Source organism: Helicoverpa zea, chromosome 31 (genome assembly GCF_022581195.2).
Source record: "Helicoverpa zea isolate HzStark_Cry1AcR chromosome 31, ilHelZeax1.1, whole genome shotgun sequence".
NCBI lineage: Eukaryota > Metazoa > Arthropoda > Insecta > Lepidoptera > Noctuidae > Helicoverpa > Helicoverpa zea.
In genome coordinates, this window is record NC_061482.1 from 1002888 (window position 1) to 1019169 (window position 16282).

Consider the following 16282-nt stretch of genomic DNA (forward strand, 5'->3'; position numbering starts at 1 on the left):
TTAGATTACCAATTTTACTAATCTAGTTAAACAGTTTCCTGTATGTCATATACACTTACCTGGGCCGGTTCTCAATAGGAGGTTGTGTTTGTTTTGCCGCCGCCGCCTGGGATCTACATTTTCGTTTAATTTTGTCGAATTTGTCTTCAAACATGTCTATAGGATCTATGATGTCAGGATACATTTTCGCTTTAGGTTCTTGTTTTTTCGCTTTCGTGGGATTTGATGGTGGGTAAGGCTCAATTTGCTCAGGATTTGGTTCCTCAGGTTTTGCATTTGGATAAACTATATGATCGTCATCAGTCTGATCCAGCCCAACGTCGCTAACACTGCGTACAACTTTTGGTTTTAGTGAGCTAGCATTAGCAGCCTCTTTGAGACCCGAGATTAAATCCTTTTCCAAATTTTTAACTTCTTCACTTTCAAGAATATTTTTAGCTGTTATAGAATCTACATCGCCATCGCCTTTGATAGGTTTTTCCAGTAAATCAAATTCTTTGACTGTTGACTCGGAACACGGGAAGTGATTGGCCGCACTAGCAAACTCTGCCTTATCGCTAGGATTAACTTCACTCTTGTTGGCCTTCAGCAGCTGACAGCAGTCCAAGAAAAGCGCTTCATCCCGACTCAGCACTTGCGGTCGTTGAGCAAGTTGTTGTTCCCTCACTTTTTTGTTTACTTTAGCTAAAATTTTATTTAAAGAAGGAATTTTTATTTTGGCATATTTGGAATTCTTTTTGCGGTTGGCTAACTTTTTCGTAAGCATTTTAATTCGATCTAGCTGTTGCTTGTACTCTATAAGGTAATTGGGTTTCTCAATTATGGGAATCGTCCTCATTTTTAATTCTAACTCGGACAATCTTGATACATGTAATACTGTCATTTGATGTCGTAAAAAGTTATCGGGCCTCCCAAATTCTTTTTTACATAGCCGACAAAAGCTTGGTATGGGGGGCAAGAACACCTTCTTTTTGGTCTTCGTAATTCTCTTGATATTTCTTTTTGTTGTAATAAGTCGTCTTGTTCTGGCATCCCCACCAATTCTCTTATTTTCATTTTGTAGCGATCGCTTGGTCGTCCGTTTTTTAGAACCAAAGTAAGCGTCATCACTCTCATTGGCAATTATATGGAATGTTTCAGATATCTTTTTAGACGCTAATAAATTAGATTTACGAGGCTTTCTTTGTGAGAAGAAACCAAAGCTTTCCATAAACTTTTCAGATCTTAGTTCTTCGGCATCATTAGGAGTACTGGATTTATTAACATCATTCAGGTGAGTAAGAGTTCGTCGAGTTTTCTTATAATCTTTGTTTCCTTTTATATTTTGTTTATTATTGAAACGCTTACTGGATGCAGTTTTACCAGAATTTAGACTTTTTCTTTCTTTCTGTTCTATATATTTCTTTAAAGGAACGTCACTCTTAGAGGAATCATCTGAATCAGTAACGTTGGCCTTGCTACAAACAGCGGGTTTCTCCTCAAGATGAGCAGAGTAATCAGAAAGTTTTGATGGCTTCTTGACTAGACTGTGGGTTTTGCTGGGTTCTGTTTTACTTTTACATTTATTTTGGTTTTGTATTTTAAAACTATGTAAACTTTTATCTGTAACATTAAGCTTGCTCCTGAACGATTCGGGTTTTTCTATCATGTCGTCCAAATCAATATCATAAGGGTCATAAAATTCAGTTGACGTAGATTTAACTATGACAGACTTGGACCGTGTTCGTCTCGCTGCCGGCATGTAGCAAGTGGGGCGCTTTTCTAATGTTGTAGGTAGTTTATCCTTACATTTAGATTTCAAAGTGTAATCGTCCAAGTTTTCTTCATTATTTTCTAAGAATTTAAGCCTCTTTGTTTTTGGAGTTTGACTATCATTAATGGCCGAATCGTCAATTTTTCTTTTTTCTCCTGAAGTAATTAATTTTTCATTTGGAGAAGGGATGTCAGATACAGATTTTAATTTATCAAAAGTCGCCTCCAAATCCTTTTTATCACTGTGACTGGTTTCTATTGTTTTATGAGTGTGAAGATTTTGTTCTTTATTTTCTGTACTAGACTTTTGTTGTCCTAGATCAATACTAAGAAAACTCTCAGACTGTACTCTAACTCTCGACTTTTTCTTTATTTTCTGAGAGAGATCCTGTTTTTTATGTAGTTCAAACGATTTCCTTTTTTTGCCTTTACGTTTTAATTGAGTCGATTTCTTTCTTTTCGTTCGTTTAGATTTACCCAGATCATGTTCCTGAGTTTCTTCTGCAGCTACATCGCTTATAGGTGGAGTAATCCTAGTAAGTGTAAGGTTTTCATGCGTTTCAGCACGGTTGACAGTGACTAAGCTTTTTTCAGGTGTAGAGTGAGCTTGTGGTCCGCTCTGAATTTCTTCATCTAGCAACAATTTAGAAAATATAAGTTGTTTTTTAGTCAGTGGCGCCTTATGTTCCAAAGAAACTTCAAGCACTTCAACTTTATCAGTCTCAGACAAAACGCTGTCCAAGAACATGGATTTTCCTCGCCGACTGCGCCGCAGTGGCGTCAAGCTGTTTTCGTCAACTTCAGTACAGAGTTGCAAATCACTCGCAAGACTGTCACTTGCTTTTTTGTTCTTTTCAATGTGGTCTACTTGTTGAACACTGTCATCTACATTTGATTTGAAATTATTTGACCCGTCCATAGTGCCACTTGTTTTAATGTCTATATTTGTGTTTTCAGTTTGATTGTCTATTAATACTTTTGTCTTATCCAAACATTTGACGTCATCGAGTTTCTGATTGCCCGGTTCAGAGGATACTTGGATCGATGATGCACTAAAACTAGTTTTCTTCTTATGTTTGTCTTTTTGGCTGTTCATCGTGATATTGTCGCGCCGGTCATCAGTTTCTGACGACTTAGTAGTAGATCTATTTTCGCCTTTGTCACTAGTTTTCAACAAAGTAGTTTGCTGGCACGTCATCACGTTTACAGCTTGAGGTTCTTTCGTCTGCAACTCGGCCGAGGTTGCAGTCTTTTCTGTAATAATTTTCTCAGCTGCCACAGTATCATTTTCTTTCGTCACATTACTAATTGTCTTTTGAAGTTTATCAATATTTATTACACAATTAGAATGTGTACCACTTTTCTTAGACTGTTTATGAGCATTTTCTGTCGAACACTCCTCGATGTGTGCAGTCGATTTATCTTTTCCTAGTATGTTTGTCCTGTTACGGTCGTGACAGATAATTTCATGCTTATTAACATTAGCACTTGATTCATTAGTTCCTTCTTTGCTTAAATTGTTTGTGGATTCTTTCAATACTTTTTGTTCCTTTATTTTATTATCCAGTGTGTTATTATTAACTGGTCTGGTTTCCGGTACTGTAGCGGTTTGCGTACTATTTTTGTTTTGATCACGGTTTTTCACTATAATTGCAAGCGAGACGTCGTCATCAGACTCTTCATCATCGGGTGCAATATCCTGTTTAACTATTACTGGTTCATGTCGCATTTTAGGTATCGGCATTTGTTCTAAAGTTATATTTTCTACAACTATATTATTTCTGACTAAATTGCTGATGTTCAAGATTTTATTGTCAACTGCGGTTTTTAACCGGCGAGTTTCTTCCATTAATTTAGTATTTACAGTTTCAGTATGTTGTGACCTTTCAACTTGGTTAGCTTGTCTTGATATTGACGATGTTACATTGCTTGGCTTCTGAATTGTTTTGTCGAGATTTGAGTCTTTGTCTGTTTTGATTACTACGGGTTCGGTAGGTAAAGGTGGTGATGATTCGTCGTTAACTGTTTTTTCGGTGCTCAATTTTAATCCTGTGGGTGGAACTGTAGTTACAGGTTTAAACGGTAGTGCTTTATTTTTATTGTTCTGTTGAGTGCTGGTTATTTCAGCTTGCTGGATAGCTGATGATATTTTCCACTGCAAAATTTTGTTATCTTCCTCTTCTGAACCCTGACCTTGATCAATAATAGGTACTGGCCTTGACTCCGTTAAGGTATTTGTTAAAGATGGTCGTTCAACGAGAGATTCTAGGCACTTTACTACTTTTCGTTCTTCTGCAACTTTTGGGGTTGGTCGAATAGCTTCTCCAACGGCAGGTTTTCTTATTATTGTAACTTCTGATTCACTATTTGACTGGTTTTGATTTGAGTTCTCAGATAAAGATTTTTTACGTTCAGACGGCGCTTTAATACGTACTGCTCTTAGGCTGGCTGTTTTATCATTAAGAGTTTTCTGCTTGGGTGTTATCACTAAAGCGACGTAGTTATTTATTTGTTGCGAAGGAATTACGGGCTTAGTTAGGTCTTCCGCAACGTTGGAAGAGTCATCACTTCTAGGTGAATTTTCATCTTCCGTCAAATCAATGACTCTATCTTCATTCGAATTTTGGCTTTCATTGTCATTTTGTGGCTCTGTCGATGTGCCTGGTTGATATTTAGTTTCACTTTCTCTATTTTCCGCATCTATATCTTCTTTTACTTCCACGGGCATCACCGGGGGTTTGACATCTTCGTCCGTGCTATTGTCTACTTTTATCACTGGTAAGAGTGACGGATACAATGGCGGTGGTGGATTTGGCGGCAATGGTGGAATAAAGGTATTTTTAGAGGGTGGGGGTGGTGGAGGAGGGGGCGGTGGAGGGGGAGGCCGCATGGAATACTGCGACATCTGTTGTATCTGTTGGGGCTGTAACTGTCCCTGTGGCTGGAGACATGGATGTGGTTGTAAATGTTGCTGGTGTTGAAGTTGGGGATGCAGCTGAGGCTGCTGAAGTAATTGGGGATGCAGTTGTGATTGCGTCTGCAGCAGTGGTGGCGACTGCAGTTGTGGCTGCTGTTGCGACTGCAGCAATGGCGGCGACTGCAGTTGCGGCGACTGCAGTTGTGGCTGCTGTTGCGACTGCAGCAGTGGCGGCGACTGCAGCAGTGGCTGTGACTGCGACTGAAGCAGATGCTGTGATTGCGACTGCAGCAGTTGCTGTTGTTGCGAGTGCAGAAGTTGCTGCTGTTGCGACTGCAGCAATGACTGTGTTTGAGACTGTAGCAATGACTGTGTTTGCGGCTGCAGCAATGCCTGTGATTGCGCCTGCAGCAACGCCTGTGATTGCGCCTGCAGCAATGCCTGTGATTGCGGCTGCAGTGATGGCTGCGGTTGCGACTGCAGTAATGACTGTGTTTGCGGCTGCAGCAGTTGCTGCGGTTGCGAATGCAGCAGTGCCTGTGACTGCGACTGCAACAGTTGCTGCGGTTGAGACTGCAGCAGTTGCTGAGTTTGCGACTGCAGCAATTGCTGAGTTTGCGACTGCAGTGATGGCTGTGGTTGTGGTTGCAGCGATGCCTGTAGTTGCGGTTGCAGCGATGCCTGTAGTTGCGGTTGCAGCAATGCCTGTGATTGCGGCTGCAGCATTGGCTGTGGTTGCGGCTGCAGCAACGCCTGTGATTGCTGCTGCAGCAGTTGTTGCGCCTGCTGCGTCGGCGGCGGAGGAGGCGGCACTTGTAGTTGTTGAAGATATGACATGGGTAGATTTTTATCAATATTAAACGAACTCAAGAACTGAGTTGTACATTGCTGATTATTTGATTGTAATTGGTAATTTGGCATGAACCCTTGCATGTTTAATAAGCTGTCATGTTCTGCAGCAACCATATGACTCGAAGTCGATGCTTGGTGGAATTGGTTAGACATGGCATTTGCGTACATCGCTACATTACTTTCGCCTTGGTTCGTTGATGTCGCCGTTGAAGTGGACACGTACTGCGGTAGGACATTAAGTAGTTGGTTTCTGTGATCAGCGGGCATGGTTCCTAAAATTTCTACAAGTTCCTTTGGTAACATTGCTATCTTTCTTGCTATTTCGGGATCCAAGGTTTCATTGTTAGCTGAAATAGCAGCGTCCTGACTTAGTGCATCTGTATCGTTTTTACTATTTTGATCTCTTGAACCAGCTGCGTTTATGTGGGTATTGCCCGTGAGCAATCCTACCGCGGAGCTATTATTTTGTGGTGCTCCATAATTCAAAGGTGCTCCTATAGTAGTACCAGCCAGTGTGTAAACTGAAGTAGTGTTTGCGATTGTCGTACCCGCAATACTGAGAAGAGTATTCGTTAGTGTTGCTGAGTTAGACGACTCTATCTTAGTTACAGATATGCATGCGTTTGCCAATGTGTAAACAGGCACCGTACTTTCATGTTTATGCATAGTTGAAGCCATTACAGGGTTTGGTAAGGTATACACGGGAAGGCTCCTGATTGCATCACTTACAGCAGAGCCTAACGTGGTCGGTAGCATGTTTGTAGAATTTTGTATACTGTAGGATGGGTCACTAAGTACGTTTCTTGTAACATTCATTTCAGACTGTGTTGTTACCACAGAATAGAGGTGCGAGCTCCTTGCCTGTGACGCAATATCCAGTACAGTGTTTGTGTCTGGACCATTATTTACATTTGGTGCATTTCTATTAAACTGATGTATGTTCGAATAATCGTTCACTAAGCCGCCGCTAGATGAATCACTACTTGCTTCAATCTTTTTTATATCATTCGATTGAAATTGTTTATTTTGTGGTACTATACTGGTTTTAACATCCTCAGTATTCAGATTATCAACAATGTTTTCGTCATCTGCTGTCAAGTCTATTGAAACGCAAATAGCTTTAACTTCGGGCTCGTCAAGTAATTCAGAATTTTCATCGTTTTGACTTGATAAATCAGTTGGTAAATCTGAACGGGGACTAATTATTTTTGAAAAATCGTCGGTTTCATTTTCGGGTACGACTCTGTTAGACAAGTCGGTAGCTTCATTCTCCTCATAACTTATATTTTCTTCATATTTATCCACAGAATCTGACCTCAATGATCTCCGCACCGACAAATCTTTCGGCGAGTCTGCATCTGCACATCGTTTAACTGTCAAGTCGGTAGCGTTTGCAATTTTTTTCACAATAGATTTTGAATTTATGTCAATTCTTTCATCAGGTATTTGGATATCCGACTGGGCAGGCGCTTTGACACGTAAGTCTACAACGACATTTCTCATATCAGTTTCAGTGACCAATGTTTGTCTATCCGTATTTTTATTAGATAAATCTAAAGTGCAATACGTGCCATAGCTGCTGCTAGTTACGGAAGTTTCTGGCTGAGGTACGGGTACCGGTGAGGGACGCTGCACTGGTACTGTCCTCCCAGACAAATCCAGAGGACCTGTCTCCATCATGGACCCGACGTTAGTGCTGGCATGGGCCGGTGGTATATCTGATGAAACATTACGATAATTACTCTCAACATAAGGTTCACTTGGTGTCTTAGTTAGATCACGATCTGAGTGGGCGGAGTTAGTAGGCGTCGAAGTACTTTCGCGATACATGCTTGTTGAATGATTACCAACGTTCACGTAAGCATCAGTCTCTGAATTTCTTTCACTATAAGTTTCCTGATCTATTAATGACTCGTTCTCATTCCCGGATATATTCTGGGCTCTTAGCTCTTGATCAATTATTGGCTTTTGCTCAGTAGGCGACCTATGTTCTGACACTCTATTTGCATTTAATAATGTTTCTTCATCAATAGATCGCATAATGAATTGTTTGTGTTCGTTATCTGCTCTCTGATCAATCAACTGCTGGCTTCTTGACCACTGTTCTTGATTACGACTCAGGTCACTTGTTTCATTTTCCTGATTAATGTTGCTGTTAACGATACCGCGTTCATTGAAACGCGCCATTTCATTTGGAACTATCTGTTCATTAATAGGATATTGTTCGTTTGAAAGTCTCGGATCATCAGTATGTCTGCTTTCATTTGAAAGTTTGTGTTCATTTGAGAGCCTTGGTTCATTTGATGGTGCTCGATCACTTGGTTGGACAGGTTCATATGAAGGTCGTCGTTCATATGAAAGCCGTCTTTCAGTTAATGGTCTATGTTCATATGCTGATTTATATTCATTTGTTTGTCCCCGATCAAACGAAGGCCTTCGTTCAATAGACAGTCGGTGTTCAGTAGAGAGTGGGCGCTCACTAGACAGACGGTGTTCGCTGGATAGCGGGTGTTCAGCAGAGAGCGTGTGCTCGCTTGAGAGGCGGCGTTCACAAGACAGGTGTTGTTCAGGTTGGTGGTGGGGTTCACCAGAGAGCCGACGCTCTGCAGTCATTCGAAGATCACTGACGAGCTGCCGTTCACTAGACATCCGATGTTCATTGGAGTGCCGGCTTTCGGTAGATAGCCGGTGTTCGCTAGAGTGCCGGCTTTCGGTAGATAATCGGTGCTCACTGGACAGCCGCCGGTCAGAAGAAAGACGTCTTTCAATAGATGTGGTTTGATCAGCCAATTGCTCATTCAACAATCTTAAGTCACTTGCGGCGTGCTGCTCAATCAATAACTTTTTATCCTGCATGGATAAATTCTCACTTAATGGTCTCATTTCATAAGGTGGCCAATGCTCATTTGAAGACCTTCGTTCAGAAGCTGATTTCTTTTCTTTTGAAGATCTCCTCTTAGTTAACGGCCTATGCTCGGGAGGCAACATTTGTTCATTTGATAATGGTTGCTCTGCCATTTGTCCGGCAACTAGTCTGTGTTCTGCATATGCTATCTGTTCTTGAGTGGGTCCTTCAGCATAAGACAATTGTTCCGGCACTTGCCTCTGTTCCGGGTAAAGCTGTTGAGGGTATGGCCTCTGTTCTGGGTATGTTCTTACCTCCGAGCATATTATCTGTTCGGGATATTTGGCCTGATCGGGATATGAGCGTTGCTCAGCGTATGCTCTCTGACCAGAGTATAGCCTTTGTTCCGAATAAGCTCTCTGTTCTGCGTAGGCCATCTGTTCGGATAGCGACAAAGCCTCCACGTGTCGCGGGTCAGGATGCGCTCTCAAGTCGGGGTAGGCCATTTGATCATTGTAAGACCTTGACTCAGGATGTGGTCGCTGTTCAGTATACAGACTATGCTCTACATGTGATCGTAATTCTGAAAACGGCCTTTGTTCGTGAAGCGCTCTATGTTCAGAGTAAGACCTTTGATCAGGATAGTTTCTTCGCTCAGAGTACGTCGGGTCAGGGTAAGCTCTCGGATCTCGGAAGGGTCTTTGTTCAAATAATGATATTTGTTCCGCAAGTGTCAGTGGTTCTGGCAGCGTTATATGGTCAGGGTGAGGTCTGTATTCAGATAGTGACCTTTGTTCTTGGTATGATCTCTGTTCAGCCCTCTGTTCAGAGTTTGCTCTCATTTCTGTCATCAACGCCTGATCTGAACGTGTTCTATGTTGAGCAATGAGTCTCTGTTGTTCCGCAGCGGCTCTCTGCTCTACAGCGGACCGATGTTCAGAAAATGCCCGTTGCTCGATCAACGAACTCTGCTCGATACTTGCAGCTGCAGGTTGGTATGATTTGTTTTCAATGAGGCGCCCTCCTGACATATCATAAGTATGGTGATATTCCGCTCTTCTGGGCGATTTCGAGTCTTTGTAAAATTCAGATTGCTTCATTGTTTCGTTTTGAACGGAAGCTGCTTGTTTTCGTTTCTTTTGCTTCTCAATTTCCGGGCTTATTCTTAAATTGGCGTATTGATCATGGAATGGAACCACCAAGTGCGAGGGATTTTGTATTGGTATTCCTGTAGATGTTTGTGGAATGATTTCAATTTGTGGTGGTAATCCAAACATTTTAACATTACGTTGAGCATTTGATGCCTTCAGACGTGTTGATTTTCTTTTAGCAGGCGTCTTCTTAGGTTCGTTGTTGTTAGGTGAAGCCTGTTTTTGTTTTCTGCTATAATTGGAACTACCTTCCTTTGATGGCGTCATGACTTGTTCTTTATTCATAGTTAGGCCGAGAGCAACTTGCTCGAGAGCCATCTGTTGAGTTATATTGTTTTTGTAATGATACTCCATTTCACGTGGTATCACTGAGCGGGAGAAAACTTCTGCCGGGTTTGGATCTATTTTGCGATCGAAAGTGGCTCCTGGCAAGAAATATCGATTTGTATCGATTGCATTTTCATTCATATACTGAGCAGATATTTGTTTGGCTTGATGAGGTGTTAAATGAACTCCCGAATGAGCTGCCAGTTGTACGGCTGACAAAACTGCGGAGTGAGCAGCCGGGTGGACCATCGGTTGTGCGACCAGGTTCGCCGCGAGGTGTGCCACAGGATTCGACACATGATGAACCACTGCGTGCGAGGTCAAGTGCGCAGCAACATGTGCCACTGGATTCGTAGCCAAATTCATTGCGGCCTGTTCAGCATGATGCAGCACTGGGTAAGGGACAGGCGCTGGGTTAGCAGCCAGATTTGCAATTGAATGTGTTACGCCCAAAGCTGGGCGAGCTTCCATACTACCAGTGGGCTGAATAGCAGGTTGAGCCGATGCCTTATTATTAGAACCTTCATTTTCTTGGGAAAGAGAACTTTCGTGATCAGTCGCATTAGCAGCTGGTTGAGCCTCTTTGGGAGGGATTGGTTGCGCCTCTTTGGGAGGGACTGCTTGAGCCTCTTTAGGAGGAACTAGTTGAACATTTTTGGGAGCGGCTGGCTGAGCATCCCCCGCAGTGGCTGGTTGCGCATCTTTTGGAGCCGCTTCAGGAATATCAGATTCGTTATCTGCAGGAGCACTTTCGAGTTGATCACCCTGATCTGCTACGGGACCAATATCTGATTCGGCCGCTGTATCGGCTGCTTCGTTTTCAGTCAGATCATTGTTATTTGGAACAGGGTCCAGTTTGTGCTTTAACATAGCTATGCAATCGTTTAAGCCCTTGCCCTTGCGCGTTTTACTAGATTTACTTTTTTGAGGGTCTATAGGAACTTTTTGATTACAAGGTAAAGGTGGTTTATCTAATCTTGAGTCTGCTGCTTCATTTTCAATGAGTTCAACTTGCCTTGTAGGCTGATGTTGCGTTGTGTCCTTGGTATCTTGTTGTCCTTCAAGTGATTGAACGGACTTATTTGTTTTGTTATCTGTCTTTCCATTTTTTCGCGGATTATTTTCGTCCGTGGATGATGGATCATTTTTGCTATTGTTATTGTTTCTATTATTGGTGTCTCTGCCATCTTGGCTGTTACCTCGGCTGTGGTTACCTTGGTTGGCGCCTCCTTGATTACCGCCACCTCGACTACCGTTTCCACGGTTGTTATCGCGGCTACTGTTGCCTCGGTTATAGTTCTCACGTTGGTTATTATTACCTTTTTGGTAGTTGCCACCCCGGCCAGAATGCTGCCTGGCGCTAAATGAGCTATTATTTACGTTTATTTTTTGAGGCTCATTATTTGGAAACGCATCGTTGGGCGATGTGCTGTTTGTGCTAGCGTTATCAGGGTCTAGTGATTTTCCCATGCTAGAATTTTTCATCTGGATTTTTCTTTTGGCTCTGCTCAGCACAGTCTTTCGTTTGATAGTCTCTGAATGACGGTTATTCTTATCTTCCCTCACTGGTCTCCTCGTTAGAGGCTTAAGAGGTTTGTTGTCATCATCATCTTTATTGGTAAATATTTTGCTATCTTCCTCTTTTTTAGGAGGCATATTCGTTGCATTATTGATTTCTTTAATAGATCTCAACTTTCGGCTTTTTGGGTCATCAGTTGAGCGGTGTTTGATGAGTAGCTTGCTTCTTTGTTTATCAAGTTTTCGACGAGGTCGTAATGAAGGATTCAACGGATTAATCATAACGCGATGCCGTTTTGCAGGTAAGTCTGCAATCATTTTGCGAATGGTTTCAGCTAAAACAAAATAAAAAAAAATGTTAGTGATAACAGAATTGACGAGGATACTTTCTATTTATTAAAGGTATAGAATTACTTACCATCACCGACTTCACTCCTTATTTTCTGTCTTGGTCTCATCAGATTCTTTTGCTTGTGCCGGTTGCGTAAATCCTTGCGAATTTTTCTTCGGATGACGTTGTCAGGCAGACGTGGACGTCGACGGCGCACTCCGAAGGGGCGGTATCTACACTTCCTGCGCACCGCTGGTGTATCTCCGGCGCAATCCAGCATGTGTTGATGCAATTCTTTCAGAGTAATGGATTTCTTGCATTTTGTGCAATCCCTGAATCCCCTGGGTGGGCGGGTTCTGTTGCTGACCTGGCTCGGGGGCACGTATAAATGCTTCAGAATGTCAGCGTTTAGCAGGGGCTCTCCCACTATCTCGTAATGTTGCACTTGAGCATTGGGATGTTGGTTGGAGATATGCAAGGACAGGGCTCTCGAGTCGCGAGTCTGCGCCCCGCACGCGCAGCACACGTAGCACCTGGGCCGCACCCACTCGCCGCTCAGCACGGCAGGTGGCAAGTCGTATGTAGGAGCTGTGGGCGCCAGGCCCAAGTAACTAGGAAACTCTAGTCCATCTCTAGCCGGAGCTGGTTTGTTTGAGTATTTGATTAATTGCGTCGATGTTGTCGGTATCTCTCTGCTCTCGAGTATGTCTTTCAGTTCTTTGTCAATAATATTTTGTTTTTCAGTCTTCTTTTCAACGTGTGAAATATTAAATTTACATTCATATTTTCTTCGCATACACAACTGGGTCCATATATCCAAACTTGAGACTAACGTTATAATGCAGTTATTTGTATGTGAGTCTCGTTTTATCTGATCTGCATTCATCAGAGTTCGGTCTTCAAGGCTATCCCATTTCCACTTATGTTTAGGAGCAATTGTTCTGGGCATGTAACTGTCGAACATATTACGGGAATATTGTTCGCCCGCCAGGAGTATTGGAAAGCCTTCTGCAGTATTGATGACGACGCTATTTTTGGCCTTCCTGGTCTTAATAGTGTTCTCCAAATCTGGATTGAAATTGAACGAGCCATCTAGGCATTTGGCTAAATTTTCAGCAACATTGCTGGCCACTTTAGAATAGAAGCTGGTTTCGAAACACTTTTCAAATTTCTGGGTCGAATCGTCGATAGTTTTAAACCACTCCTTTCTAGTCGACTCACCAGTTCTAGGCGATCGGTGCACGACACCCAATCGAGAAAGAATTTGATCGGCGTCTGTATTGTGAAATGAGAAATTAGAAGGAATTCGCTTGTTCCATTGTATGTCGTCTAAAACGATAACTGCATTCTTTTCTATTACTGTACTATTACCTAAAGTTTTGCTGGGCGGCAAAATTAAATTCGTTGTAATATTGTCCTCAATATCTGCGCCGTCGTGCACCTGAGATGGTTTAAGTTCACACGAGATAACAATTCCATTAAATCCGTGATTTTCAACGTACTCATTTTCAGTTCGGAAGTCGTCTTTTCTGTCGATGTTAGCATTTCTTTGCGATTTTTTCGCCAAAGACGCACTCTTTTGGCGTAGTTTACTACGATAAGGTTTCTGTCTTTCGCAAACGTTCAGCTTATGCTCTGCTAGTTCAGAAGTCGACAGGAATCTGGTTTGGCAGTCGAGGCAGGCGAAATATTGATTTGGATGGCTGTCCACCATGTGCCGAATGATGTCGTTGGGTTCCGCCTCAACGTGGGTGCAATGCATGCAACCGAAGAAGGCATCTTGTTTGGAACTTGACATATGCACTCGGCGCACATGCTTGGACCCAGTTTGCTTTGAAGCAAATTTCCTATCGCAGTAGGGGCACAGAAATTGCGGGGCAGGAGTAGAATCAGACTTGGTAACGAGATCTTCAGGTTTATTGGCCAGAGGTTTGGACGGTGTACTAGTCCGTTTTACTTTGTCCTGCGAGGGTCTGCCTTCCACCTTCCGAGTAGATTTAGCCTGCGGGCTGTTGGTTGAACGACGCGGGCGAAGTCTAGCATTTACTAAAGGCTCATCCTCGCTTGAATTCATTATGTCAGCGACTTGAGAACTAAAAAGAAACAAAATAAAACAATTGAATAAAATATTTCATCCGCCTTTTAAATAATGTCTTTGTCTACAGCAACTAGCGTCTAACTTCTCACACAAAACGAGATACCTACATAATTATAATCATAGACCAATAACATAACATAGTTTATTACTTTTTTGTTTATTATTGGTCGCCCTAGAACCGATACAATATAAAAAGCCACATCCAATTGCGGCTTTTTATATTAAAAGCTGGTTTTCCAGTGGTGGCTTTAAGGCACGTTCCATCAAAGTCTCAGCCATTTTAAAGTTAGAACTGTTTATCTAATGCGGCAGCGATCTCTCAGAAAAAAAAATATTAGGTAAAAATTCCGTGTTTGAATTTCTTTCAATTGTCTGCCATAGGAACCCGAATAACATTCGGGATTTCTTGTAATCTACCCTTCAAACTATGGAAGTGGACCCGTAGACTCGTTAACACCTTCAACTGTGCAAAAACCCTTGTATATTGTTATACCAGGACCAATTATCTTGCTCAAAATGAAAAACTGATTCGATATCACGACGTTTATTGCTTGGGCTCAAGAGGTGAAGTGACACACTTCAATATAAAAAACTTATTCTATGGAACAAATCGAATACATTTGAAATGATTGCCCGGTCAGTATCAAAAATATCTAACGAATAAAACCTTACAAATGAAAGAGTTTCTAACTACGTTACACGGATCACGCCAATAGTGCCATGATGATGAAAGTCTTCTCCAATGTCCAGACTGACACCATCTTGGTTAGTGCCGCTTATCGAAATAAATATCTTCGTTTTGTGTGAGACGCTTTACAACTAGTCAAACTGTGTGGAAGTTCCAAACAGTAGGCCATACACAGAAAACTGTCAAGGATGAGTCTTTAAAACTTATTTTTACAACATATGAGAATGTGGTGAAATGTAGGTATGATTTAAGCTCTCATTTCGGTACAAACCGCATTGATAAATCATGTCGAAAAACTTTAGTGAAAAAATTACAGTCTGTATTTCAGATTAGTTCCTCATGTTCAAACTGGGTCTACAACATCATTATCTGCCTAGCCGTTTCCTAACGATGTTGCGGTCGGCTTCCAGTCTAACCGGATGCAGCTGAGTACCAGTGTTTTACAAGGAGCGACTGCTTATCTGACCTCCTCAACCCACGCGGGCAACCCAATACCCAAGGTAAGACTGGTTGTCCGACATACTGGCTTCTGATTACCAGTAACGACTGCCAAAGATGTTCAAATGACACCCGAAGCTGGACTTTCACACGTGAAATTTTAGCCTTCCATTTATTTTGAAAACTTGCTGATTTACCTCCCTATCAAAAAATAATTAAGTTTCTAATGTCATATAACATTTATTTAAAAGTAAATGTTCTTGGTAGACTAGGCACCGTAAAGCTGTGACACTCAGCAACATATTTGTTGCCTCTGACAAGTGTCGCGTGATTTATCGGCGAAGTGTGCCTATGGTATACCAACATAATTATAATGTGTAATCACGGCTGTCGCTTAGATACCAATTATCTTTGTGACAATTTGAGCACTAATGTAAATGCATAGGTAATAGATCCTACCTTAAACACAACTAATATTGACGGTACAATTAATCTATTGATCCATCTATTGTAACTATTAATTATTACGTGGAACTAATAACGCAGAATCAGTATTAATTATTCCCTATAATTAATCCTTGGTAATACAAAGCGGCATCAAATATAATCCAAAGCACTAATCTCAAGATTTCACAAACTAAGCTGTTCTTAATCAGGTACAAAGGCTAAAAAAGTTTTTGGAGATTACTACTTTATTTTTATAAAAATATTTTTTAATATTACCGCTTATCACGAATTGCAACAACTGCTAATAAATACCAATGGCGTAAAAGACCAATTCTCAAAAAATATGCATATTTTAACATAAGACCACTTGCAACTAAATATTTAATTCAAACCACTGATACCCGTAAGACTAAAAAATCAATAAATCGATAACCGCTAATATTTTTAGCTTTTATGTACTTGTAATGTATCGATTATTATTTATTCATATAATTGTCCAAATTCATAAAATGGTCCAAACCCCCATGAGTTGCACACCCACAGTTCGGCCCGGCGTAGTGCCCGGCGGCCCCAGTGGTCGAGCTGCCTCTGACGGAAGCCAGCCCGGCGCTGGGACCCGGGGCGTATACAATCTCCGGGCGAGATCGATACCCCGTCAAACAACCGCGGCTAACGTTCTACTGGATACCGATAAGCTTGACGTTTTAACCTAGAATGTCCGGACATTGCTAAAAGACGAGCGCTTAATAGAGTTGGAACACTCTCTTAAAAACATCCGTTGGGACATTGTAGGTCTTTCTGAAGTGAGAAGGGAAGGAGAAGTAACGGAAGAGAGAGACGATATCATATTTTTTCACATTGGCACTGGCAGCGGTCTGCATGGAGTAGGTTTTCTGGTTGCCAAAAAGTGGAAAAATA

General features: G+C 41.8%; 1 protein-coding gene across 2 annotated transcripts in view; it reads right to left on the reverse strand.

Moving 5' to 3' along the window:
- The window catches only part of LOC124645178, a 48592-nt gene that overhangs the window by 4858 nt on the left and 27452 nt on the right, over positions 1-16282 (reverse strand). For both annotated transcript variants that reach the window (XM_047184943.1, XM_047184944.1), the window contains 2 exons: positions 11781-13786; positions 60-11697 (listed from right to left, as the gene is read on the reverse strand). In XM_047184943.1, the coding sequence (XP_047040899.1) occupies positions 60-11697; positions 11781-13767 (13625 nt within the window). In that variant the 5' untranslated portion in view covers positions 13768-13786. The remainder of the gene's footprint in view (positions 1-59; positions 11698-11780; positions 13787-16282) is intronic.